Here is a 27,821-nt window from a genome sequence, read left to right on the forward strand (position 1 = left end):
GATTAAGCTGGCAGCGGCACATTCAAGTCCATTCAGCCTGAACAGCACCCAACTGTCTGCAATTATAATGAAGAGGCGTGCGCATGTGACAAATCGATAAATTCCCAGTCTGGAAAATATAAAGAAAGAAAAAATAGTCCGGGAATCAAATATCGTATCCACTTGTCAGGTTGATAAGACTGGCTTTTATCACTCCTCCTCTTGCTTCCTTCTATCCCCCTTGCCTTTCCTCACTCTCTCAGATCCCACACATGTTCTCATTTGCTTACAACTCGTTCCGTCGATGTGAACCGAGGATGACGCGCCGGCGCTGTAGTGGAGATGCTGCCAATTGGAGTGCGCTCGCGAAATCAATACTCTCCGAACATGATTACAGCGAAATCACAAACTCTGCCTCTCTCCCTCTCTCTTTTCCCTAACTCTGCTATATGGACTCGGGGAGAAAAACCCAAATTCTTCATCAAAACTCTGTATAATGATCTTTGTGGCGGAGCGTCACACGTCGCTTTGTGTGCCAGCCTCCACGTCAAGCCGAGGTGAAACGAGACAATGTGAAAAAAACGACACGCGGGGAAATTCCTGCACAATCTCCACCAGGGTTTTTGTCTATTAAAAACACAGTCTCGTCCGTTTTAGTGCGTAATAATTTGTCCCGTGCAACGTGTGCAGCGTCCAAATGCCCTCCAGGGAGAACTCGCGGTGCGCAGGAGGTGTCACCTCTGCTGATTATTTGCGGTCTACACCTCAGAGAGTGTAATTTTCTGTGCCGATTAGACCGATTTAGTTTAGATTAAGAGAGATTAGGTAACCCTAGATTTTAATCCGAGAGGAGCCAGGTGAAAGGGGGCTTTTCAGAGGCCAGGGTGAAAAGAAAAAAAACGTCTCTGCTCCACATTCAATCAGAGTGAGGAGACATAAAACACTCGCATATCATCAGCTCAAATCGCATTTGACAAGCCTGAGCGCCACAGACACGCTGCTCTGGGCAGACACAGCGCTGGTCAGAGCCGTGTGCGTAATTCTGCTATACACTGACCGAGGGGGATTCCACCCCTTCACCCCCCCCTCCTCAAATCTGACAGCAGGGCGGGCGCACAGTCACAGGTGCTCGAATCCTATTGGCTGATTTTTTTTCCCCCCTTATGAATTCTATAAAATTTTGTGTTTAAAAAATAAAAAGATGGCGTCACCTTTTAACCTTTCTCCTTAAACAAAAATATTTCCTGCGCTCAAAAGTTATTATAATATACTTCAAATTATAATGCACGTTCACACCTGTTATGTTGGAAGTTGCTGTGGGGACAATATTACTTATTCATGGAGTAGGCAGTCCTACTTCTCCTACTCACACATGCAGCTTCAATTTCTGATGTATTTGTAAGTTAGGATTCTTCATGCAAAAAATACTAACCACCCCTGGGTAATCAGTATGACCTATGAGGGCATGATGTTATGAATGAACAATATTCAACAGCTGAATAATAAACCATCCCTCAAAAGCAGAGGCGTACATTCTCTGCAGAGCCTTGGACCCAAATTTTAGAAAGCCTAATAAGAGAGGATTCTCCTCAGTGTGTTTTACTTCTAGTTGAGTATCATGTTCTGGAGTTTCTGAGCACCTTTATCACCAGTGAAGCAAGGTGGCTGATTTGTCTGCCGACCCCGCCCTCTTCATGCAAAGTGCTCATGAACAGAAGCTGTACTTAAAAGTTGCGCCACACTGTGTGCACTCAGACATTACTAATGTTGAGAAATCTGTGTCAAAAATAGCACGCTCTTAAATGCACGAGGATGTGTCACAGTGTGTCATGGAGTGACTTAATGCTGAACATCAGTGGCATCAGATGGTCAAAATGCCATGACGCTAATAGTTTGTTTTTGTGAAAGGTCTACAGGCTGATACTTCTGATTAATGGGAATTTATTTATCATATTTTTTTAATTATTTTGCCTTTTAAATATTTGCCAAGAATAAAAGATCAAACCAATGCTGAGGAGAGACAAGCTTTTCTTATCGTGATGCTCGTTCACAAGTTCTCCCGAGGGCCAGGATTTCATGAGATTACACAATGTGTCTTGATTACACTTGAAGTGAAAGAAAAGTAATTGTGAGCTTCAAGAAGACAAATGATCTGATCCAGAGGCTCCCAGCAGGACTGAATCTCCGGAGAAAGGAGAGGAGGAGGAGGTGGTGGTGGAGGAGGAGGAGAGACAGACAGGGAGGCCAGGCAGCACGAGTTTGAAAACTACATATGTGTTCGGTCCCTTCCAGGCTGGCTGCTACGCTGTCCCCATACCAGACATTCCAGAGGCAGCGTGGCTGGCTTCAGGCTCTGAGTGGCTGATCCTGGAACAGCATGTTCTGCACAGCAGTAATCACCTCAGCCAGCCACAAGCAAGGCAGAGCACCACATCAACAACAAGGCAGAGCTTTGTGCCTGTCAGTTTGCACCCTGAAAAAGCGCTCTAGAGTTTCATTCACATATGGAAAGGGACACAAGTTTTTCCATCCATTTCTGCAAAGGCCCTCCTCTTTCACTCGGCCCTGCCTCGCAACCTCATCATGTTGTGCAACTTATCCCCGCACCCCTCTCTGCCCGGTGGGATTAGGACGAGAGGAAGCCGCAAGAACACCCTTGGGAGACCGATGCCTGTCTGGGAAAACACCTCCCCTGATTCTCCTCCCCTCTTAGCAAACAGCCCACACTCTCTAACAAGCATATGGGCTCCCAATGACACATGAAGGAGAGGGCTCAAATCCAAGTATCGGGACCGTTCCTGAGTAGGCGAAGCTGCATTTTCACCCCTCTGTGGCGTTGGCCCAAAGTAGGCCGACTTAAAAACTTCCCACCCCGAGCAAGAGCCAGCTTTCTGTGGCATCTTGGCATCTTCACTGCCAACTATGAACATTATGTTCAGAGGCAGCAAGACAATTGGTGCCAAGAGTTTTAATTAAGACTGTGTTGTGGAATGGAGAGTAAAGGCATGTGCAGGTAATGGCTTCTCTCCCAATTTCAGAGGTCTAACAAAAAAAAAGATTAAATAACACTATCTGCCTAAGCTAATTAATTATATTTAACAGTTAAAGACCCAAAACAAGCAAATGGTCCAGAGAGGAAAATCAGTGTGTGCTGCTCTCACACCCCAAAGTACAGCGAGCATAATGGTACTATAATAATCTGATGATGGCAGAGATGCTTAACGACAGGAGGGGTGAGTGAACAGTGGAGTTAATTTGATGCCATGAAGCTGTGCGCGCCAAATCAAGGTTTGAAACATATAATAGACAAAAAATTGTAATAAAACTTGCTCCAGGTGTTTACATGACACGCAGTAATTTAGTTATACAATAAAAAAACCTATTTTCTGGTACAACTTCCTCTAATGTAAAGATCGGCTTCTTTTTCTGTTTCATATCTTCAAATTAAATTCTGCTCTGCTGGTAAGAAAACAACATTCATATGATATTTTCTGAAATTTTATTAACAAAATTATAAAACATTGAGAAAAAAAATTGATTGATTGACAATGAAAATACATTTTACAGGCGCGGGAAGTCTAAATGTTGAAAATGATCGGCTGCCTGTGTCATAAAATTAGAAACTATAAATGAAAGATATAAAATATCAAAACACTCGCAGCTCTGTTGCAGTTCTGTTTGCAGGTATTATGCTAATGGAAGCACCTACATAACCCCAGACTTAATACTGTAACCCTTATCCCCGATAAGAACGTATTCATAGACTTTTCAGGATTTTTGCATTCATGTGTTGGAAGAGGGTGTCACTCTCGTCTCCATTTCCTGAAATAAACCATGCAGAATACCATATTGCTTCCGGCAACGAGTTAAATCCCTCACTTGTGCAAGTCAGTGGTTGGCTACATCCACAATAGACGAGCAGGCCCGATGCCAAGACACTGATTAGCCTAGCTCTGCCTCTGTTCTCCAGGCAATGCGGAGTGGAGGTGCAGTGGGAGTCCAGCTCATCACCAAAGAGCACTGTGCTAAACACAAGTTTAAGTGGAAGAAAGCCAGCAGACTGTAGTGTATCCATGCTGGACATATAAAGCCTTGGGCAAGGAGGCATCTGCCTCTTTAATACATAATTCACTCAGAGCTGAAACATCATGCTTTAGTCCTAAGGGCCGGAAGACAGCTTCTGGTTTTTGGAACAAAAATCTGTCTCCATCAGATAATCCAAAGTCCCATTGACGGGCAACTTGTGTGCTAAAAATCCATCAATAGAATTAGGCTCAATTTCATTTTCTGGGATTTCCTTAAAAAACAGACACATTTATTAAAAGAAGAGGTGCAATTTAGAGTATTTTGGAACGCTCAAAGGGTGGTTTTTAAGATGCACCAAATGCATGTAGAGAAGCAATGTCATCTCACCTTTCCACCTCAGCGAGCTCGTCCTCATCAGCCTTGATATGCAGGTAGGTCAACATGTAGAGACAGCCATCTGCCCTCCAGCTCTCCCTTCAGACATGCAAGCAGTCACTTTACATCGCAGGCCCTGCAAATGCATCTTCCTGTAGGGGTATTATTAGAAGCACTCATGTCTTATTGCACACATTATTATCATAACTGACAGGATGTGCATTAGTTACTTCAGTCTCCGCAGCACAGATTGGCCATAATGTTGACACACTAGTATACAAGCCATTTTGGGATTCAGCATGAGGAGCAAAGAACCTGAGGCAGCTGTAGTGCTTTCATGTGTAATAGTCCCAGCTCAAGTTCCCATGAAAGAGGCACTAATGGGTTAACAGAAGAAATGAGAGGGGAAGAGAGGGAAAATCAATGCTTTTGTTGAGGGGAAGAAAGAAAGGCTTTCACAGGTCTATGTATCATTAAGCAATTGAGAAAGCTAATTAGAGTGGGGGGAAAAGATGTGCAGATCTCACAGCTAATTATTTCCATGGCAACCACAGCTCCTGTAGATGATCTGAGGTAGCTTTCAGTTAGCAAGACAGCCAGTAACACGAAGACCAACAGAGACCCCTAGTGGAATAAAATGGAAGTGCTCATGTGAAGTTATTAAAACAACTTATGGATGAGCAGAACTAAGAGCTTTAAACGCAGAACAAATATTACTAGTTTATACTACTAATAAAGAACAGGACTTTGTGCAACCTTTATCATACTGTGGCAAAAGTTGCTAAAGTTAATGTTTATAATTTTTTAAGTGTTAATCCTGCTTTAAAGCGGGAAGTAAATCTATATTTTATAACAAAGATATGATCTAGAGCTTCTCCACAGCGCAGTAGCTAGCTAACTGACCGAGCGTTCTTGGCGCTCTGCGGCTAAATGTTGCAGATTGATTGACAGGTGGATGTCATGATATTATTGGATGAAATTGGTTGGTACTAGCTTACGTAAGCACGCGTGATATTTTGTTTTACAGGAAGAAAAAATTATCGGATTTTGATATAAGAATACGAAGAAATGGATTTTCTGTATTTCTTTTGGCCTATATTGTCAAATAGTTGCACAATATTACCGGGGATGTGATCTAAAAGGAAGAATTGACATTTTTCATTTCACCTCGACTTTAAGACCTATATTTCATGTTGTAGAGATATATTAATATCACATACTGTATATCACTTTTCTGGTAGGTGTTGTTTTAACAATGCTTATTGTATAAAAGGTTTTATTTTACTGCTTTACACTGCAGGCACATTCTTATATCTTTTCTTTTAAATAATCACAAACACACCACTATAGAAAACTCTGCAGGAGCAACCTAAAGGGGAATACTACAAAACTTTGTGGTGTTTAAGTGATAATCTCGAAGATTTTTTATTTAAATAAATAATCTATAATCTATCGCCAAATGAGGTAACACAATGGTGATTGAGCCTGTGACCCACTGATGAAAGCCTTTGCATTTGCAGTATTACAGACTGGGTGTCTGTGGCGACATTCACAGAAAAAAATCACAAGTGGCGCCCAGTTAGTGACGCGTTTTCCATCACCAGTAAACAGTAATCTACTATGGCTGAACAATCAAAGAAAAGGTCGATGACTACAGACACAACTTCAACAATAAGTGAAAATACAAAGAAAAAGAAACAAATTTGACGCTCAGATGAAGGCAAACAGTCTAAAAAGGAAAGCGACCGTCAGCGAAGAAAATCAAGAATTACAACCGGAGCCGACCGTGGACGTCTGGTTAAATCGGGAAGTGTGCTCCTGCAATTACCGTTTATTGCCATAAGGTGCCGCCAAAGATAACGAAACTGAAATCTTTGAGAATAAAATCTTTAACTGGTGAAAAAGTGATAAGATTATCATGTCAAAGCTTTTGTCTCCAAACTTTGGCAGAAAAGTGATGAAAAGCAGTGAAACCTTGTACGATTTGTTGAGTCATTTCAGAGCTCAAAGAAGAAAATAACCAGAAGTGTAACTATTTAGGAAACATTGAAGTGTATTTATTTTTTGGGTATAAAATTTTTTTTTTTTTTTAAATTGTTCATGGTAGTTAGAGTTTTGACCCTCTAAATGATGCATTCAATGTCTCTGTTTGCTGGGGTCAATCTTCTCCAGGTGAACCAGGGGTTTGAGTTGCTCAGCAAAGCTGCGCATGTCCTCTGACACAGTGTCCTGCCCAGCGGGAGCCAACACACTCAGCTCCACCAGGTATGAAAGTGAAAGACGCTCTGTGTTCTCAGTGTTCCCTGGTACCAGGATGCGCGACAGCTTGCTAACCACTATTTTCATACCGCCTTTGCGGAAAATGTGTCCGTTGGCCACAAACTCATGGTCCATGCGAAATCCCATCTCATTAAGGAACTCTGGCAGGCTGTGGGAAGCAGCCACGTCAACACAGTTGCGCACCAAAGCATGGCGACTTTTGTCCCCCACTTCAGGCTGGCCCAGGTAGCGTAGATGCCATGGAGATGTGGGGTGGGATAGGGAGCGCCGGGCCCGCAGAATGAAAGGGTTTCCTTGTTGGCCTTTCAGAAGATAAACCAGTTCATGATCGGTAAAGGTCTCAGGTTCCATGTTGTCACACAGACCTCGTAGGCGGTGCAAGAGGCTTTCCAGGGCCTGGTCTAACACGCTGCCTGAATAATGAACGGTAGAGAAAAAGATGCATTAACATATAGGAAAATAACATAAGATAATGTGGTGTAAAAATCTGTGCTTCACCATATGTCATATTTAAAACGACTGCTGAGAAAGAGATGAACAAAAACCTTGGTCACAGACAATGCCAAAATCATTCATCATAACCTTTATCATAACCCCAATTGAAGAAATATATTTTTGTTCATCCCACTACTAAAGTTCAAGACATTGTATGGTTAAAGCACTGAAGCAGGTCGTGGAGCTTGTTGTATTTAAACACCTTATTTTTTTCATTAATTATCAAGTATTTCTAATACCAAATCGCCTTCAGTGGTACTATGAACGACATACTTTGAAACTTTCCTTTTTAAAAGTAACCAAGAACATTATGTGACTGGTAGCTAAAAAACTGACTTTTACCAAAGTTGTTGACATTTTAAGTTATTACATCTCATAACACCATACGGTGTCGCACTTAAGGAGGACCTATTTACTTTGACGTCATTATCACTGACAATGTGACATACATTTTCTTTTTACGTTTCTTAAATCAGAAATATCAATTTAAGTCACATTTTGATCAATTAATCAATGCCTAAATAATGCCTTATTTTAAAACTTCTTGGTATATTTAATGGCATTTACATTCATTTATATTATTTTTTATATTTTAAATAGGTTGGATTTAGGTGTTTTGGTGTCACATTTAGTGGCAGTATTTGATCACTTTATTTTGGATTGACACGACGCCAATTTGTGGTTGTCTAACTGCACTCATGTTGGGTTGCGATAACATTTTATGTTTGGTTATTTGATGCAGATATAAAGCTTTGCATGCTTATGGACTGTTTTTTATTGAATTGGGCTGGACACTGTCAACATGATCTGGCAACGCTGTTTCTGACACCGTTAACGTAGCTCACCTTGCAGCAGGTATTCCATCATGTTGATAGTTCCCCCGGTGACCGGCATCACTGTAACTGGTGGAGCTTCCATCGTTTCCCGGGCAAAACGTTTTTATATTATCTGGAGGAGGTAAATATTGAAAATCTTACTTATATCAGAGGCATAAAGGTACCTTCTTTATTTGACAGTTCAAACACGTAATGATAACGGAAAACCACTGTTAGCGAGCAAGCAAGCTGGTAATAGTAGCAAACAGCAAGCTAATGCTAATGTACTCGCAACAGTAGTTTGCGTCATTACCTGAGAAACTCCAAACAACAAAATGTATATCCGTTAACTTGTGGAAGAACAACCGGGTAATAATCTTCCTCGGGGTCTCCACAGTCCGGTAGGCCTCACTGGTTTGTTCAACACACAGCTTGTAGCTAACCCAGCTAGCGAACAGCTAGCTTAGCTGAGTGAAATATCAGTTAGCTACAATGTAAGCTCGTTGCTAAGCGATACAACATTAAGCCACCTTAAAGAGCTGAAAAATATCTATCTTTGTAAACAAAGACCCGAAAAAAACAAAAAAAGGCAAACTGCTCTGTTAAGCATCAGTGAAATAGTTCATTCTTCTTCTTCTTCTTCTTCTTCTTCTTGTTCTTCTTTTGGTTTAATAGCGGGTTACAACGATTACTTTTTAGGTGCGTACCGCCACCTTCTGTACCGGAGTATGTAGCATGAAGTCGTCTGAGGATTACTTTACATCAGATAAATTCATATAATAATACGAATTAAATAATAATTGAAAACAAACAAATAAAAAAAATCTAACCTAACCTATGATATCTGAAAGAGTTCAGGCCGGCATCAGTGAATAAAAGCATCTTCCTTTTCTCCCTCTTTTCTCTTTGCAGGAGTCCATTTCCAACTTTTGAGGCGCATTACAGCCACCTACTGGAGTAAGTCACAGTTAATTTCCTACATAACAAGTGAAGGAAGAAGTCAAGTTTGCCATTTTAAGAATACTGAAACACAGTAAAAGTTTTGCATCCTAAATGTACCTCATCTTGTTAGCTAAAAGTGGGCAGGTGGGGGTTATTATCACCTGCTTCATATTAAAGCTTATCTTGTGTTTTGTATTGAAATCTTATGTAAAATGCAGTAGTATAAAGTCTTTTTCATCCCCTGGAACATTTTGAGCATCAACACACCTTTATTTCCTGTATTTTTATGCTGCAATTTGTGGTGGAAGTGTCTTTATTTAAGTAAAGAAAGACATTAAATCAATTAGTTAGCAAGATTTGAAGTACCACAATTCACATGGTAGTATATGTTGCCCATGCAAAAATTAAATGAAAGTGAGAGAGAGGTTTGCTACTTCAAGCTACACTCTCTCTGCCTCCTGGCAGAATTATGATTTATAAAGATTTTGTGTTGGCCAAAAAAAAAAATTGTAGTTGCAATTATTACATTATTTTTTTTAAGTTGGTCCACAATAGACTTTTATGTCCTCTTTCAATACCAACCACAGGCCAGGGAAAAGTCTTTAAAATGTCAAGCTGGTTATGTGACCACAGGAATTCTGACACTCACTCGTTTGTCTACTACTCTGCATCAGAAAGAGAGGTAGGCCCGAGTATATTCGCTGACCAATTTAAGCATTTTTCTCGCATCTTTGAAATCGAAGTCCGCCTTCTGTGATCAACAATGACTTCTATAGATATATCTTTTTATACAGTCTATGGTGATCAGTAATTAGTTGACTTCCCTGGTTCACTCTCTTCCCTTTGCTTACCTCTTGCAACGTGGGACTGTTCACATGCTTTGCAAACACACTCTGGTATGTCCCTTGTGTATTTATAGTGTGTAGTGTTGCTTCTTAACTCTTAAGCCCTGCTCCCTTTGGAAGACAATGACTCTGGCATAAAAAAAAATACTACTGCAGTTGGACTACAAATATTACTCACCAACATACACAGTGTAAACACACATATTGAAAATAAAAATATATCAGACCCTTAAAGGCAGTTGTCTTCTCTTTATTGAGATAACTGGAACAATATAAAAGTATTAAAAAGTATATGGGTTCAAATTTGGACCCAGTTAATGCACTAAACATACATATGGAAAGTTGATGTGCATTTCCCACCAATCAGAATGTCTTACTGCACCAAAGTCTTGTTTACATACAATCCATATAACGGGACAAATGGCACTTGAACTGTACATGTAACTTGAGCACTTTTTGAGCCATAAGACATGTTACAGAGGACACACTGTTTTCTGTAGCATTGTAAAATGTCTCAGGTCCCCTCCCCCAAAACAAACATTAAAAAGGACATTTTCTACTGTGCAGGTACACCGCCATAAAAGCCTACCTCTCACCCATTAAGCCTTCCAGGACTTGATATTGTCAAGGCATGGGGATTTTAATTGTCCCAACTACAAACACACAGAAAATGTGTTCACTGGACTGAGAATCAAACCCAGCTTCTTTGTGGTTATAAACAGAAACCTTTAAAGCTGCACTATCTGTGTTCTACGCTATAGAAGGGACACACTGATAAACCTGTGATTGAATATTTTGTGTTCAAACTAGTGTTTGCACTGCCTAAAATAAATGTTATTTTTGTCGTCGGTTGCTGCCCTGGTGTGAGCAAATATATTTATGGTTGGTACATGCTCTGGTTAATAAATGTATCTATTTACACACGATTCACACATTTTGAGTTATGAGCTATACACATAAAAGTATAATGCATGAATACAATACAAAATCCTGTCATGTCTTTTGGCATTTATTAACAGTAATGATTTGGTTTCTTAAATGTAATGACTAGTCAGTTATTGCTGCCTGAAGTGACCGACTCTTCAGTTATGAGTTCCTTATAAAGATACTATATATTCAGAATTTCCCCTAAATGTTTTACAGCATTTTACAGCAAAATAAAGGCTCAGTGGGATATCACGGGATTCTGTTTTAAAGTTATAATCTTGAAGATTTTCATTTAAAGAAATGTCTGTTAAAGATACAACCTGGAATATTTAAGATTCGTGCTCTTGAGCTCCACCCACTGGCAAGAACCAGTAATAATAGGAGCACACTTCCCAATTTAACCTGACGCCTGCGGCTGGCTCACTTTGTCATGGTTCTAACTGTTGATTTTCCTCACTTTCCTTTTTTAGACTGTTTGCCTTCATCTGAGCGTCCAATTTGTTTCTTTTTCTTTGGACTTTCACTTATTTTAGAAGTTGTATCTGTAGTCATCAATCTTTTCTTTGTTTGTTCAGCCATAGTAGATTACTGTTTACTCACAACGCTTGCAGAGACCGGAAAAGCAGCCGCTTAGCTCCGCCTACCCTCTCTGACAGACCAACCACTGCTGGCTGATGGAAAACGCATCACTAACTGTGATTTTTATCGCGAATGTCGCCACAGAGACCCAGTCCATAAATTACGACATAATGCAAAAGCAAAGGTTTTCATCAATGGGCCATGGGCCCAATCACCATTGTGTTACCTTATTTGGTGATAGATAGTGACTTAACAGACATTAATTTAAATGAAAAAGTTCGAGATTGTCACAATTTATCGCTGAATGAGGTAACACAATGGTGATTGAGCCTATGGCCCACTGATGAAAGCCTTTGTATTTTCAGAATTATGGACTGGGTGTCTGGTGCGAAAAAATACAACTTCAAAGAAAAGATTAATGACTGCAGATACAACTTCAAAAATAAGTGAAAATCCACTCAGATGAAGGCAAACAGTTAAGCAACTGTCAGCGAGGAAAATCAAGAATTACAACCGTTACAACCGTGGACGTCACACATGCAGCACTGTCTGGATATCTGGCAATTGTGCTCCGGAAATTACCATTTATGGCCTTAGATGCCACCAAAGAGAACGAAACTGAGATCATTGAGACTATAACTTTTCAGCCAAAATGAGGGTGCTCTATCTGGAAAATAAAATGTTAACAATACAGCAGAAGGCTGTGTATTAAGTACAAGATGTGAGTAAAAGGAATATCTAATATTGTCTGTTTTAACTTCTGAATGGATTTCCTTTCATGGTTTCTCACTGAACTAGGCATCACTCTGAAACCACACCTTCTCCACCTGCTCCTTTCCAAGCTCCCAGAGTCGATGGAGAATGCAGACGCCCTTCTTGTGAAAGATCATATGATACTCTGCATTTTCTGGATGTAAGGTTGCAGAGTGACTAGCCAAAACCAATATCTGACAGCAGCGGGACAGCACCAGCAAATACAGACATTCTTTCTCTGCGTCATTTAGGGGAAGGACACTTTCCCACCCAGAGAGGAAAGATTCACCCACCGCCTCAACAGGTTGAGGGTGCTCCGAAATCATGTACACCATGGCGATGGCCAGCTCATGGATGTAGTAGCCAGTGTGCATGTCCCCAAAGTCAAGGATGCCAGAAAGCCTGTAGTCGTCACTCTCATCAGGTTGCGCAAGCACATTGAGGTCATTGAAGTCACCATGAATGATGCCTTTGAACAAAAAAAAAAATGTTTAAGAGGAAGTAAAAAAACATGATCACTTATGTGCGTAGATGCTGGGTAAAGGGAGTTGAGTAAGGAGCGTTGCTAATGGCCAGCTCCCTTGTTTAGCTGTTTATAAATGTTCAAATGCAACATAAAATAGAGTCACAAAAGACAATCTACAGTAGAAAATAATGCAATGAGTAAATATTAGACTCACACTTGCGGAAACTGGAGCGTTTGCGGACCACAGAGGTCTTGTACTGATGAATGACAGACTGCACTACTTCCTGTAGAGGATCTCCATCCAATAAATGGATGTATGATTCCAGGAGGGGAACTCGTGACAGACTCCATGTAAACGTATTTCTCTGCAGTGAGCCGAGATGAGGGTGCTCCATCTGCAAAATAAAATGTTAATGATACTAAGAAGCAGAAGGCTGTGTAAGAAGTACAATATGTGAGTAAAAGGAATATATCCAGAGTTCCAGCATCATTTTGAAGGAGTAGGAAGGACTAGTCCTCTGTTAAATCTATAAAGTAAAATAGATTTGATAGATAATGGAATAGCAAAATTATAGTAAATCAATGGCTATATTTCAAAGAACACACATAGTGTGGATATTTTACTTTAGACAATTTCATAAATCAATCACTTTATTTTTTATTACCAAACAAAGTTTCACATGTGTGCTGTCCTTTATACCTCTTGTAGGATTTTGTCCATTCTGGCTGCTGTCTTGCCGGTTTCATACTGTAACTGTGGTGTTAAAGAAACCTTGGAAATTGTAGTTCCAGGCAAAAAAGTCAACAGCCGCACCAGGTACTTCTGACAGCCATAGCCACAATCTGTCCAAGGTAAAAACGGGATTAGTATCATAGCCACATTAACCTCGCTCCTAGCCCTCATAAAGCATGACCTGTATATTGTGGCCTTGCTCAACATTACACCTATAAGTACTGCGCAGAAGTCATACAAAAAGGCATACTGTTAGAGAAGTGTTTTAGAGAAGTGTATATTTAACCTGCACTACACAGCTATTGTATAAAGCATTGTCTTACTTCAGCCTTGTATTTGCCAGTCGGAAATGCTGACAAAAGTCGGACATTTTATCAAGTTTTAAGACGCATTTTATTCTAGACGTTTGGATTCTGTAAAAACCTTTTTACCTGCTGAACATTTGAATCGCTAGTTTCATCGTTCTGGTCGCGGAAGCCTGCTGCAAGAGGATTGCTGCTAGCGTAAACCGGTTTATTTGTAGCATTAAGCTAGCCAGTCGAAGGGGAAATACAAAATTGTTTTAAACTTTCTTTGTCGCAAAACTATTGAAAAAAAAAATCTTTGGAGATTGATCTTCTAAGAAATCTTCTGTTTTGTGTCTATTGGTGATCATTTCCCCCCACACTCCACGGTTAATTGTGGAGTCCCACAGGGGTCAATACCGGGGCCACTTTTATTCTCACTCTTTATGCTCCCACTCGGCCACATTATACAAAGACATAATATTTCATCTCACTGCTATGCTGATGACACACAGCTATACTATATCTCCCAGTAAAACCTAGCACATCTCCTCACATCTGAAATCTCACAAATTGTTTTACAGATATTAGAAAATAAATGTCAGCAAATCTGAGACCTAAAACTGAGATTCGTATTATTGGTCCAGATAAGTTGAACCCTGTCATCAAGTCCTCCCTCGGTCCCCTATGACTTAATGTAAAACAAAATATCAGAAACCTGACCTTACCTCTGACAGCAACCTTACTTCTCAGAAACATGCAAACCATTGTCATCCGGTTGTGCTACCACCTCAGGAATAATGCCAGGACAAGATCAATGCAGACTTTTAATGACACACAAATGATTATTCATGCTTTTATCTCCTATCAGTTGGACTACTGTAATGGCCCTTTAACAGGCATGAATCAGATATCAGTAAATACTCCATCTTTTCAGATCACATACCCATTTCTTCCAGGCTCATGAGCTGCCCTGACGTGGTGGGCAGAGCTGTTTGGACAGGTAGTCCATTCTGGCGCAGGAAGGACATGGCATACGTCTGCACTGCGATCAGGTTGAAGTCTTTACTGTGCACTGAGTTCATTATCTTCAGGACGTATTCGCCACCCTCGACGGCAGCCACATAGAAGTTCTGGTCATCGTAGCTCGGCAGAGAGTGAATTTCTGATGTTGTCAGCCTGAAGAGTCTCTTCACTAACTCAGCCACCTGAGGCTGGCTGAAGTTGGGTATGGCATGCTTAACTGACATTATTGCTGAATGAAAACAACATGCAATCAGAAAAAATGCATTCAGTTTGAAGAAACTTGAAAACAAAAGTATTTAACAGTAGGAGTGTTTTACAATTTGACTTTACATTTCAATCTGAATTTCCAAAATGCTTTAAACAACAAGCCTCAATAAAATATTCTCTATTGGGATCATTTTAATTTAATCGATACTATTGTTATTCTTGTCATTGTGTAAAAGTAGCTTCTCCAACTTCAGGATTTGCAGTTTTTCTTATAGTCTATTTAATAAAAGATGAATCAATTTCCCTTGTTTGTTTATTTTTAATGATTTTAAAAATAGCAAATTCTTTCCACCTTCCGATAAAGTTTGATCAATACACGACTAGTTACTGTGTCATAAGAATTTATTTTAAACATGCAAAGCAAGGAGAGGCAAGCTTATTAATATTGCACATTTCAGCAACAAGGCAATTCAAAATGCTTCACAGGAGACATCAAATGCATCATGACACAGGGCATAAGACAGGAATTATAAGAGGGCATGTTAAACTATTGAAACAAGCCATTAAAAAGCCAAGAGAAGTTCAAATGAAAAACTGCTCAAATATAATAAAGTTATAAAATAGTTTTAAATACATGAATAAAGGTACTCACAGAGGAAAACACAAAATCAATTACTTACCTAAATTAATTTATTCCACACAGAGAGTGAGGTTTACTACTTCAATAATGCAGCATTCTCTCTCCTGGTAGAATTAAGATTTATAAAGATTTTATGGACAGGACTCCTGACTGTGTATGCAGAGAGAGGGACAGACACATGCCTAAAAGCAGAATTCCAGAGAAACACACGCACACACACACGCACAGAAAGAAGCGTCCTAAGGGTGGTTCTTAAACGCAGTGATTCACATACATGTAGAGACACCACCCCACGTCCTCGCTGCAGCTAAACAGGTAAACGCTGTACATTTGTGGGAAACTCTGTAAAAGTGTGTAAATTCTTGATTAAAAGCTCAATTTTGGCTGCCTACTTTTCCCTCACTCACTTATTTTTCTCTCTCCAAGGCACGGAAGTACATGCGAAACTTTGAAACGACACACTGCACTCCTCTCCCCGCCTCCGAGTTTCAGCCACCCTGGGACAACAAGTAAATTATGATCATGTGATTTCAGAACACAGGAAACAATTAACTCAAATCAAAGTCGACGAGACCCTACTGTGTCTCTGCAACTCACCTCCCCGGTGGTTCCTTTGTTCTGACACTTAGGCTTAATTTCACTCCACAATTGTGTCTCCTCGCACCCCTATACTCGCGTTGCTTCTTTGAGTCTTAGCTCCTCCTAGCGAGGAATCAAATGACAGATGCCAGGACAGAGGAGGTGATATTGCCAGATGAAAAATCCTTGAGTTAAAAGCGTCACTGTTAGGGGACTAATTTTACTGATGATTGCTGCTGAGCTGTATCAGCTGTCAAAATGATCTTTAATGTAGCAGAACCGCTTCTTTACAATTTAAAACCCTGAAGTACAGATGGATGGATAAAGATAGATAGGTATAAAATAAACCTTTATTAATTGATTGTTTAACATAACCGAATATACTCGATCAGCCATAACATTATGACCACTGACAGGTAAAGTGAATAACACTGATTATCTCACTACTATGGCACCTGGCAGTGGGTGGGATATGTTAGGCAGCAGGTGAACCCAATGTCTCCGAAGCTGCAGCTTTTGTGTTGTGTTCCCAGTCTGCAGGGGTTAGGACCTACCAAAAGTGGTCCAAGGAAGGAAAACATGTGGTGGATATATTCACCATCTTAATAAGGACTTTTTCTCTACACCTTTAAGTCACTATACACACAATCTGTGTCAGGCATACGATTGTTTCTTGTGTTGTCAGATCTCCTGATGTCAACAGATGCATAAACCACTGCAGCCTCCTCTTCCACCTGCCGTAAGAAGTAAGAGCTTTCTTTACCAAGACAAAACAACACAAGTGCTAGTTCATCGCTGCATTGATAGATACAGGCAACAGCATCATCGCAATGTAATGCTTACCCTGCCACGGCAACAAAACTGGACAGGAAACACTTTGGAAAGATAGAAACAGAATCAGAATGGACATATAAATGCACGTAGCCCAATGTCAATAAGAGGAAGGAATTTCAATAAGATAAAGAGTTGCATATCCTACCTCTCTGCAGTCTTGGTCTGACATAGCAAATTAAAAGTGCAATTAAAATAAGACTTGTGAGGGCTGCTGATGTTCCATAAATAACCGGAATCATATCACACTCTGTGAAACCACAAACATAAGAGTTGTTACTCTTTTATTCAGGTCACAGGTTTCTTAAAGACCATCAAAGGAAAAACACCCACTTGTTTGCTTGTTTAAAGCCTTTGGTGGTGAGTTAGTGCTGTTAACTCCGTTGTATTCATTGGGCATCTGCGTTGTACTGCAATTTAAAGACCCATATGGAGCGACAGGCACTGATGACATGTTGTTTGGTTTGATGTTACTGGATTTAATGCCACACACCACAGCACAAGAAACAGACGAATCCTCTCTGTGATGCACTGTAATATGGAAAGTTTCTATGTTACACAGCTACATTTTGAGGTGAGACATTGTATGTGTGTATTTTCCTACCTGTAAAAACACAAATGTTAATAGTAAGTTGCTTCTTCCAATATCCATTACATCCACGCGTCCAGCAGGTATATTTTCCAGCATTTGCTGTTGTGACATTTAAAATCGATATGTTGGAAGTCTTGAAGTATGAGTGTTGTTCTTGTACCGGGCTCTTTCCCACAGTCCTGTCACTGTCTTCAAAAGTCCATTTTAAGTTAGTCAATTCACCCGGACATGCATGAGTAAAATTGTCGCCTGCAGCAACGAAGAATGTCCATTGAGTTTCTTTCAGAATTTCTAAACAAAATAAAAAAAGAATTTGTGTGAACAGAGAGTGGGCTTTGGCAACTAAAGGCAGTTTTATACGTTATGTATTCAGCATACGATGACAGTCATAGTTGCACTGACCTTTCTTCACACTGACGAATGTGGGCTGTTCTTCCTGGCAGTTAGCTTTAAAACAAACTTTACACCAGTAAAGACCTTGATCATCATCTCTTAAATTATCAATGACCAAGGAATGGTTGTTCAGACCCTTAATTCTGGGACGAAATTTATGGTGTATTATTCCTGATTGATCTTGTGAAGAAATCGGTATTGTTTTACTTTGTTCTTGCTTCTTGTAAAACCAGGTGAAAGAGATCGAGTCACTTCTGTCATGTTGACACGGAATCACAGCTCGACACCCCACATGAAACTGCAGGTTATTTGTGGCCGCTGAAATACATGTTTTTTCCATGAAACACTCAAAGCACATTTAAAAACTTAAAATATGAAAATTCATTAGCAGACAACAGCAGCTTCCTAACATTATATTTTAAACACAGTGTAGTATCAATGAGTAGGTAAATTACTTACTGTATCCTGAGGCAAAAGGAGATATGTTCCAAATAATCAGTAGATAAATAAATCTTTTTTGCATTTTGTGTGCTTGAGGCACTCACGTCTCGGCAGAAATATAAGCGGCACTGAGAAACACAGAAATACCCTTATTAAAACACGGAACAGAGACCCTCCTGCGTGCATAAGAAGCTGATTAGACTAAGTGGAACATCAAAACTAAATGCGCCACAAAGGAAGTGGTCCCCAAGCCAGTGCAGAGGAAATTTGCACCCACACTGTTTTTCTCGTGGTGTCACATTTACAATGCAGGTTCTTTTGTCCCACGTCAAACAGTTTCACTTTACTCTTGTTTCTAAATCAGTGACTGGATAAATTGTAAAATATGCGAGTAGAATAAAAACTGTAATTCCTCTGTCAAAAAAATTATCTGCCAAGCTACAACCGAATAAAATTTTCCTACAGTGAATCACTTTGTAAGAAATAAGCCGTTATGCATGGCAGTAATGTTCCATAGGTTCATTCCTGTGAAAGGTCAAAGATTATCTAGGTTAATGTTACTGAGAACATTGTCTGGAAAGTGCAGTGATTGAAAAATGTAGCGGTATGAGTCATAAATGTACAACAAGCTCACAATTTGAGATTTTTTTTTTTTTTTACTGCACACTAACGAGTGTTTAATTTAATTTAAAAAGTGTAATTCTCGAGTGTCCTGATGGGAGAAATAAAACATAATGAGGACTGCTAGGCCCTGCTCAGATGAAATAAATATACAGTATAATATGTTTTACTATTACTTACTGTTGGTTTTATTATTCTGAACATTACTATTCCTACTTCATTTGAATTATTTTTAATGCAACAATTTAACAAAATTACTTGATTATACTGAGGCCTTAGTGTTCTTGTGTTTTAGTTCGATACAATTATGATACTGCAAATAATAATAATAAACTTTATTTATATAGCACTTTTCTGAACAAGGTTACAAAGTGCTTGAATTTTGTGTGAATAATAAACACTGAGAACACTCACATGCAAAGGATGTAAACTTTACATGAGAGTATCTGTCTAAATAAGGGTTAGGTAAACGTTCATAGAATCATAATTAAACATTTCTCCACTAATTAAACATTTCTCCATTAATTAGCCATTTCACATCTTGTTAACAAAACAAACTTAAAATCACAGAAGTGATTTTCACAGAGTAGGCTTGTTTATCTAGTCCAGTTTTCGCCTTGTTTCAAAAATCCGGTGTTTCCGGCTACACGTGAAGGTATCATTTGATGGACAGGCCTGGGCAGATTCTCCGCCCACCGCGGACCAACGACAACAACGTCACACCCATCAACAAGAGAGTTTGCTTTGCGCGGTGAATCCTTAAGAAGGTCATCCTCTATCGGGTCCAAAGAGTTTTTCTCCAGCGAACGGCGAGCAGGCATCGTCAGAATGGAGCTGACCTCAGCTTTCTTTAAGTTTCAGTGGGATCACTTGCAACAGCTGTTTGCTCTTGTTTGCCTTGTTGCCGTCGTCTACAAGTTGAGCACTTTGCTCGCCAAAAGAGCGGAAACAATGCGATTTATTGACGCTTTTCCAGGACCTCCGAGACACTGGTTTTTTGGAAATGCATTGGAGGTAAGTCAGTCACGAGCGCACATTTACTTAGCAGCAACTGCAACTTTGAGTAACGTAAGAGTAAAGTAAGTTTTCATCAGAGCAAATCAATTGAAGGAAATGTATGAGCACGTTAGCAGTGGTTATGTCTAACCAGCCATTTAGTACACTTTCGAGGTACCTGTACTCTTCAAATACTTAATAAAAATATTTCCATTTGCAGTACGCTAATAGTCACTTCAAAGATAAATTATGTGATATATGTTAATTAATGTGTGTTGTTTAAAAATGGTATGCACCAATCCTATGAAAAAATAACTAACCTAATTAACCTGATATCATTCTCGACAAGGTGTCAACATTTAATTCCTGATATCCTTTTGCAGTTTATTTTACTTTATAAATAGTTTATAAGTTGTAATAAGGGCTTATTAAGTATTTAAGGGTTTTCAAGAATAGGATCATGCTTTGGGTTGCAAACTGAAATTTACATGTTAGAACCTCATTTGTAAGAGACATTCTGCATGAGGTGTTTAACCTCAGAAATGTTTTTGTATACTAATTATAGTAATAATTTTAATGCAATACCTTTAGCTGTTATTGCGTATTGTTTACCTTCCTAGCTGTACTAAAGTAAAGGATTAAAATACTTAATTTACTACTGCACATTAGAGACGTGCAGTGCAAGCCTGTGATTGATTCGTAAATTAATGCCCTCCAGGAGCAGGGTTGGCCACCCCTGTTCTACAATATTGAAAGGTTTTGTCAAGTGGCTTGAGTTTTTATTTTTCTTTCAGTTCAAAGTCGGGAAAGAGTTTGAAAACGTCTTGAAATGGTCCAAGCAGTACCCGTATGTTTTCCCAGTGTGGTTTGGCCCCTTCATTTGTTCCTTCACCATTAACCATCCAGATTATGTAAAAAGCATACTGTCATCATCAGGTGAGTGAGCTATTACATTTTGTCCGTACTGAAATTATACACCTCGTACACTTTGAGATCCATTCAGTGCTTTGTATAATTTAGACTACATTTTTGCAACTAAAGGTTAAAGTCATAACATTTTAACTTTTCCTTAACAGAACCAAAGGATGATTTTGCATATAAATTTATTGAGTCTTGGATTGGTAAGACTTCTTTGTCTTTCTCCTGCAGCATATTTTTGGCACATCGCAGGGTTGTCTGTGTAGGTGACTTGCTCCCTTTTACTTACTGTCTGTTTCTATTTTTTCAGGGGACGGCTTATTGTTGTCAAAAGGCCAGAAGTGGTTTCGACACAGACGGCTCTTAACCCCAGGTTTCCATTATGATGTTCTGAAACCTTACGTGAACCGGATGTCAGAATCTGCCAAGACTATGTTGGTATGTTATTGATGACGTAGTTGTGTGAATTAAAATGTATCCGAATTAAATAAAGACCATAATGATGAAGTGTTTTTAAAAACATTACGAGTTAGTGTCAAAGATGGGCGGGCGAATGAGCGCGTTGGAGTTTTTCCATATCCTGCAGAGACCTCACATCTGCTCTCTTACTGTTGCCAGGACAAATGGGACAGTTATGCAATCACCAATGAATCCTTTGAATTGTTTGAGCATGTGAGCCTTATGACACTGGATAGCATTTTGAAATGTGCCTTCAGTCATAACAGCAACTGTCAGTTGGAGAGGTGAGTCCATGCAAATCTTTTCCTGCCATTCACACTTTCAGCTCTGTGTTCTCAAGTTGTTCACTACTTCTGCCGTCTAATTCACAGAGCGGAGCGAATGTAGCTTTCAGACATTGCATTTGTTCTCATTTCAGTGGAAAAAATGAGTACATCAAAGCGGTGTACGAGCTCAGCACTATTATAAACAGACGTGTACGGATGTTCCCATACCACAACAACCTGATTTTCTACTTCAGCCCACTTGGCTACAGATACAGAAAAGCATGCAAGGTGGCTCACGATCACACAGGTAAGATATTTGATCATACTGGATATATTCCACGTATACAGTTAGCCTGCAAATACTCATCCATTACCTTGTCTTTTGAAGAGGAAATCATAAGAAAGAGGCAAGAAGCACTGAAGCAAGAGGAGGACAAAGAAGGAAGCATAAAGCACAAGAGACACATGGACTTTCTGGACATCCTTCTCCTTGCAAGAGTATGTAATACGATAGCAACTCTACTGATTACACAAGAATAGACATTCTCACCTTCTTCCTATGTAACCTAACTCCAAACTGCACTTGAAAACAACGGTCAAAACATCAAGTAACCCGATCCTCTTTGGAGAAGATGCTTAAACAACAGTGATAATAACAGTGTTTGGACAGTTAAGTAAAAACACCCTTAAAGAAGGACATCATACGCAAGAACAGCAAACGAGGGCCATCGAGGCATAAAGGCGTGCACAGCCTAAAATAATTGGAGGAAGTTTGATGTGCAGCCTCTATAGACATCACAAATAAAACATATCTATGAAAAAAGAGTTGTGACACAGATAAACAGTGAAAAAAAAATCATGTCTTAAACCAGAAATCATCTGGTGTAATGTGCAAATATCATGTGCAAGTGGCAAAATTCCAGTGAACCAGAAAACACAAGGCTGTTGTTCATGTGCATTATGTCCAGAATATCAATGGCCAATGATACAAAGGCATCAGTTAGGCTCTTTGCCCGCTTATGAGGCGCTCTTGAGCCGAGGCCCGGAGACAAAAACTCCAGGTCGATATAGGACACTGTGGGCCTGCCAAAGCATCTGCTTGCTGTAAACATTAATGAGCTCGCCTCAACTTTGTTGCTCACATACAAGCCTGTCAATGTTTATAAAAAACAAGATTAAATGTTATCAATTGTAATATTAAATTTTAACCAAGAAGAACATCCGCTGATTCTTTTACTTGGAGGTAATGTTTCTGGTTAAAGTTTGTTGTAATAACAGAGCTCAAACAGCTTTATTTTCTCACCTTAAATATCATTCCCTGCAGAAGCAGAATAAAAGGGGGGAGATTTTAGAAATCCAAATTAAAAAACGTAACTAATTTCTATCAACAACTGTGCAAATATTCAAAGTAGTCTACAATTAGCTGCCCAGTTACGCCTTTGTGCCTGAGTAACAGCACAGTGTTTCATTGCTGTTCTTGGTTTGACCTGTTTTCTCTTTGGAAAGCCTAGTTACTTTGTCTCTGCTAACTCCACCTTGGACCTGGTAAAGATTAGACAGATGTTCTTCCTGTTCTATCCTGATACCAACCAGACTGCCATTGTCTTTATTGCATATTTTATGCTCTTTTCAGTAGAATCAGAAATGCTTTATTTATCCCCAGGGAGAAATTCAGGCATGGCTCTGATACAGAGGAACGCATGGAAATATAGGGAATAAAGAAATATAGCAAATATAGATACAAGTAAAAATAATTAAAGCATGTGCATTTATATACAATAAAATAAGAAATGAAGATAAAATGCGGAGAATGGGATCCATTGTGATTTAAATATAAAAGCCAGAATTAAGTAGAATTATATAGAAAGTATATATTTATTGTGATGTTATTGTTAAGTACAGTGCTCTCTTTAAGAATGGCTTTACAAATAAAGTAGATGGTAATTATTTCTGTTAATTGTACTGCATATAGTGGTAGTTCCAACAGAATAAGTGGCACTTTAACAGAAAGCATTTTATATTCATATTTGTGTCATTTATCTCACCCTCAGGATGAGAAGCAGCAGGGTTTGTCAGTTGAAGACATGCGAGCAGAGGTGGACACCTTCATGTTTGAGGGCCATGACACCACAGCCAGTGGCCTCTCTTTCATCCTCTACAATCTGGCCTGCCACCCAGAACACCAGCAGATGTGCAGGGACGAGATCAATGAAGTCCTGGATGGAAAGGAGACCATGGAGTGGTAGGCCTGTGTCTTTTAAAAACATTGCCAAATGCACTGATAGTCACAACAGCTGGTTGAATTAAGCTTAAAGGAGCAACCTGCCGATAAAAAAACGCCACTGTCAGTCAAAGCTGGTGTTCCCTGTAATCGATAGAAGCAATAATATTTGAAATTGGCACCATAGCTGTGGAGAAAGTTGTACAAACAGCTTGAGGTTTCACCCATTCTACATGCCGACAACACCCAGCATGCATTGCGCCCCTCCCTCTGAAAGGAACGGCCCAGTGAGAGACCCTGGAGTGAAATACTACCGTTTCGCTGCAGGCAATGGCTCAGAGCGGTACAGAATCCGAAATACAACGAGAATATACCGATGGATCGTCTAAAAATCTTCTGGTCTGCAGTCTACATTTCAAACCTGACGATTTTGAACGAGACATGACACCGGAGGCGGGCGTCCTAGATTGAGAAGTTCCCTGGCCTCCACCAGATTTCCTACCATAATGGCATTAGCTCCCCATAATAGCATGATAAGACTGAGGTTGAAAACCGGCAAACTGGCCTTTAAAAGCATCACTTTATCATTTAGAATAATGAAAACTAACTCTGCATGTGTGTCTTATTTTAAGGGAGGATCTCAGTAAAATCCCATACACTACAATGTGCATAAAGGAATCCCTCCGTCTCTACCCTCCTGTGCCAGGAATATCCAGAAAAATCACCAAACCCATGACCTTCTTTGATGGGAGGACTTTGCCAGCAGGTTTGTTAAGTTTTTGTAAAGGTTATTTAGATAAGACAAACGCTGATGCAAACATTATTACTTTTACTCCCCTGGTAAAAGCTGAAAGATTAACTTGCTTTTGCTTTGTCCCAAATAGTTTTTCCATAATTGACCTATGGCCCGAGTTATTGTGTTAGCATAGATCACTTATCTCCGCTTTGACCTACTTTTTTCTCTTTTCTTTCCTTGCAAGTAGCTGAACGGTTTTAAAATCATTATCTGTCAGTGTCTGGCAGTATCTTAGTTTACACCTCTACTGAAATGTTTATAACCAAGACTCCACATGTATTTGTTGTTGCACCTATTTAAGAAAAGACATGAGTCCATGTCATTGGCATCATTTCAAACACATGTTCCATAGTTCCTTGGGTCTCTTAAGTGTTTGACCACATAGTGAAGCATTAGTACGTCGTAAACGACTGACCCATCTGCAGGCTGCTGCTCGTTCAGTTAGTAAATGGTTGTAACTATATTGCATCATATGTGTTGTAATTACACGCGAAGCTTGTTTCTTTATTTGTAGGCACTCTTGTTGGAACGACTGTTTTTGGGATTCACAGGAATCCAACTGTCTGGGAAAACCCTGATGTAAGTCGACAAGTGACAGCTCACCTGTGCCCACACGCTACTTTGTGTAGATTATTAAAAGACTTAAAAAAGATAATGAAAGTTCAGGATTTCATGTCCCCTTACTGCTGGGATGATCAGCAACACACTTTATTTTCCTATCTTTGTGTTAACACAGGAATTTGACCCCCTGCGTTTCCTACCGGAGAATGTTTCCAAGAGGTCGCCTCATGCATTCGTGCCTTTCTCTGCTGGGCCAAGGTATGTCCTCACCTGACACCATGTGACGCTAACTTAAAAAGTTTAAAGCTTCTTGCTGTCTACTCATTTATCCGGCTATTTCTGCAGTATGTGGATGTTTAACCCAAACACTATATTACCTGGGTTGAGTTTTATCGGTGGTCAGAGTAAGCAAAATAAATGCAGTGAACTCTGTGTAACTCTGCGTACATTAACTATAGTGTGTGATTGCGTATATAAACGGTTTGGGTTAAAGACATCTTCTGTGCTGAGAGCAAAACTATTGAGGAATAACTGAAACAAATCACAACACCAAACAGAAATACTTGTTCTGCTCTTATTAGTAGAAAATCAGGCTAAAGAATAAGAAATGTTATGCAGCATAATGTGAATCTTGTCAACTAATATACAGCGTTTTAGGGTTTATTTATCTTTTAGTTAATTAAGCAACTGTTCGTCCTCGGCATCAGCTGTCTCAGTCGTGGCCGACAGGAGACTTTTGAGGAGAGAAGTTCAAACGACATTTCTGTCGCAGAAGTGTCTGTGCTGCTTCTCGAGTCTTCGGTCATGGCTAAATAATCTGTGTGTATGTGTTTGTGTGGGCCTGTCTTATCTTCCCGATATGTCGATGACGTTCTAAAGGCGTTTTTTGAAATCCCAGGGTAGATTCACATCAGCTGAAACTGACCCATTAAATATTGAGAATGTGTCACTTAACTTTACTTTACTTTATCAGCTGCACACATTGCAAAAAAGAATTAATTCATCATCTCAAGCTTTATCATATCACATTTCCTGCAGGGCTATAGAGGTGGTCAGTCCACATTCAGAAGTGATAATAATCTCATACTGCCTGCTGATTTGGTGCTTTGATGTTTGTCCGTGCTCCTTCTCATATTGTTCATAATGCTGCGAGTTCTATTTGCTTTCCTCCTTTCAGAAACTGCATCGGTCAGGCCTTTGCCATGAATGAGATGAAAGTGTTGACAGCACTGATGCTGAAGAGGTACTATCTGATTGAGGACCCCACCAGGAAACCGCAGATCATTCCCAGACTGGTGCTTCGCTCTCTCAACGGCATCTACATCAAGATCAAACCTGTAGAGTAAGAAGTTTGACCAGGCCGCAGGAAACACTGTAAACCTGGAAAATAGTGTACACTACTCTTCTGAAATTTCACTAAGCTTTAACACTGACGTAGAATCACTAACAGATATATTCTGTGCAATGTGCCCTTACTTTTTTAAATGATTTTCACATACTGAGGAAGGTTTTAATGCAGCACTTTATTTTTTTAAAAAGGGACATAAGCTCCAGGATATTGTAGGAATCAGCTTGTACAAAAAATAAATCTTTGGAAAAAATAACATTGTCCATTCTTTATTTGAAAGTGCATTATAGTGGATAATACATACACTATACTCCATGGTTCTCAGTTTAAGTAGTGGCTGACATCATGGAGCATTTTTATAGTAATTAATGATATTTTTTCTGTCTGTGCTCTGAACCTGCCATCTATTGTTACATTTCAGGGTGACGTGATTGAGTCTGTGTCTTCTTATAATTACTTATATAATAATAATATCTTTTAAGCTTCATATTCAGCAGCTCATAAAGAAGTTGAAGCTGGGGCTGGGCTTCTATTTCGGAAACAAATCATGTTTTTCTTTTGCTGCAAAAGGAAGACTTGTTGCTGCTACTTTTACGCAACTGATTGACTACGGTGATGTTTTATGCATGCACCTTCTCAGTGCCTTCACTCTCTGGACACTGTAAACCATGCAGCATTGAGGTTCTTTACAAATCTTAAGGCCCTCACTCATCATTGCTCCCTGTGTGCTCAAGTGGGTTCCCTGCATTGTCCGTAGACTAAATCACTGGCATGGCAAGGCAATTCTTAATTTCCTTCCCTCTTACTTATAGAATTTTATTAATCTGAAAAGGGCTGGAAGCTACAGTCTTCGCTCTGTGACCCACTCGCAAGGCTTAACGCTATCTGTCCCCAAAGTGTGTCTTGAAATGGGTGCGCTGCTCCTGCGGCTTGGAATCGGCTGCAGGAGGGTTTGGGTCTCGGGGAGCCGATCTCTTTAAATCTTTCTCAAAGTACATTGAAGGCGTTGGAGCAAGATGCATCAGGTTGTAGATGCTTTGATTAATGGCTTTCGCTATGTGACCCAGAACATGCTCGCTTGTTTTTGTAACTGTTGTGTGTTGTTTGTCTGAAACTTTGTTAAAATGTGCTGCTGCCTGTCTTAGCCAGGACACTCTTGTAAAAGAGATTTTTAATCTCAGTGAGGCTTTTCCTGGTTAAATAAAATGTAAAAAATAAAAAATAAATGTTGCCAACCATTTTTGCCGATTTAAATACCGTTATATTAGTTATATAAGTAGTGGCCCACTGGCAGATGCAGAAATAACATAATGCAGTGCTTTTTAAAATGTACCCATGCACTGGGCAAGATAAGAAAACTACTTAAACGTAGGTTATGTACAAAATGCCATGTTTGGCATGTATGTAACATTTTCTTTCAAATAAAA

General features: G+C 39.6%; 3 protein-coding genes across 4 annotated transcripts; 1 reads left to right on the plus strand and 2 right to left on the minus strand.

Moving 5' to 3' along the window:
• Positions 1 to 6,442: 6,442 nt before the first annotated feature.
• On the minus strand, positions 6,443 to 8,604 carry med18 (mediator of RNA polymerase II transcription, subunit 18 homolog (yeast)). The gene is made up of 3 exons (XM_069656911.1): positions 8,284 to 8,604; positions 8,001 to 8,103; positions 6,443 to 7,073 (listed from the first exon to the last, which is right to left on the minus strand). Exons 2-3 carry the CDS (start codon positions 8,071 to 8,073, stop codon positions 6,517 to 6,519), a joined length of 630 nt encoding a protein of 209 aa, XP_069513012.1. The 5' UTR covers positions 8,074 to 8,103; positions 8,284 to 8,604; the 3' UTR covers positions 6,443 to 6,516.
• A 3,000-nt stretch (positions 8,605 to 11,604) lies between these two features.
• Positions 11,605 to 16,066, minus strand: LOC138584315 (hydroxylysine kinase-like). 2 transcript variants are annotated; one of them, XM_069656514.1, is made up of 6 exons: positions 15,970 to 16,066; positions 15,780 to 15,869; positions 14,446 to 14,754; positions 13,183 to 13,325; positions 12,697 to 12,877; positions 11,605 to 12,485 (listed from the first exon to the last, which is right to left on the minus strand). In XM_069656514.1, the coding sequence occupies exons 3-6, from the start codon at positions 14,747 to 14,749 to the stop codon at positions 12,058 to 12,060; spliced, it is 1,056 nt and encodes a 351-aa protein (XP_069512615.1). In that variant the 5' UTR covers positions 14,750 to 14,754; positions 15,780 to 15,869; positions 15,970 to 16,066; the 3' UTR covers positions 11,605 to 12,057. The 2 variants fall into 2 exon arrangements, with proteins under 2 accessions (XP_069512615.1, XP_069512616.1); XM_069656515.1 differs by lacking the exons at positions 15,780 to 15,869; positions 15,970 to 16,066 and adding an exon at positions 15,413 to 15,496.
• Positions 16,067 to 19,584: 3,518 nt separating this feature from the next.
• cyp4t8 (cytochrome P450, family 4, subfamily T, polypeptide 8) lies at positions 19,585 to 26,723 on the plus strand. The gene is made up of 12 exons (XM_069655735.1): positions 19,585 to 19,843; positions 20,620 to 20,761; positions 20,902 to 20,946; positions 21,054 to 21,181; positions 21,362 to 21,486; positions 21,621 to 21,775; positions 21,857 to 21,966; positions 23,520 to 23,710; positions 24,322 to 24,455; positions 25,000 to 25,064; positions 25,222 to 25,304; positions 26,224 to 26,723. The coding sequence occupies exons 1-12, from the start codon at positions 19,658 to 19,660 to the stop codon at positions 26,390 to 26,392; spliced, it is 1,533 nt and encodes a 510-aa protein (XP_069511836.1). The 5' UTR covers positions 19,585 to 19,657; the 3' UTR covers positions 26,393 to 26,723.
• The last annotated feature ends 1,098 nt before the right edge of the window (positions 26,724 to 27,821 follow it).

The sequence above is a fragment of the Semicossyphus pulcher genome, unplaced genomic scaffold, assembly GCF_022749685.1.
Source record: "Semicossyphus pulcher isolate SPU_LCO1_2020_fin unplaced genomic scaffold, fSemPul1.0.p SCAF_9, whole genome shotgun sequence".
NCBI classification, from domain to species: domain Eukaryota; kingdom Metazoa; phylum Chordata; class Actinopteri; order Labriformes; family Labridae; genus Semicossyphus; species Semicossyphus pulcher.

Bases quoted from the DNA above. Each gene is read 5' to 3' on its own strand.
- med18 (XM_069656911.1), bottom strand. From the start codon at position 8,073: ATGGAAGCTCCACCAGTTACAGTGATGCCGGTCACCGGGGGAACTATC. The intron at 7,074-8,000 runs GTGAGCTACGTT...TTCATTATTCAG, and splicing joins GATGGAATACCTGCTGCAAG to GCAGCGTGTTAGACCAGGCC.
- LOC138584315 (XM_069656514.1), bottom strand. From the start codon at position 14,749: ATGTCAGTTAAGCATGCCATACCCAACTTCAGCCAGCCTCAGGTGGCT. The intron at 12,878-13,182 runs GTATAAAGGACA...TTTATTTTGCAG, and splicing joins TGGACAAAATCCTACAAGAG to ATGGAGCACCCTCATCTCGG. The intron at 12,486-12,696 runs GTGAGTCTAATA...TTTTGTTCAAAG, and splicing joins ACGCTCCAGTTTCCGCAAGT to GCATCATTCATGGTGACTTC.
- cyp4t8 (XM_069655735.1), top strand. From the start codon at position 19,658: ATGGAGCTGACCTCAGCTTTCTTTAAGTTTCAGTGGGATCACTTGCAA. The intron at 20,947-21,053 runs GTAAGACTTCTT...CTATTTTTTCAG, and splicing joins ATTTATTGAGTCTTGGATTG to GGGACGGCTTATTGTTGTCA. The intron at 25,065-25,221 runs GTAAGTCGACAA...GTGTTAACACAG, and splicing joins CTGTCTGGGAAAACCCTGAT to GAATTTGACCCCCTGCGTTT.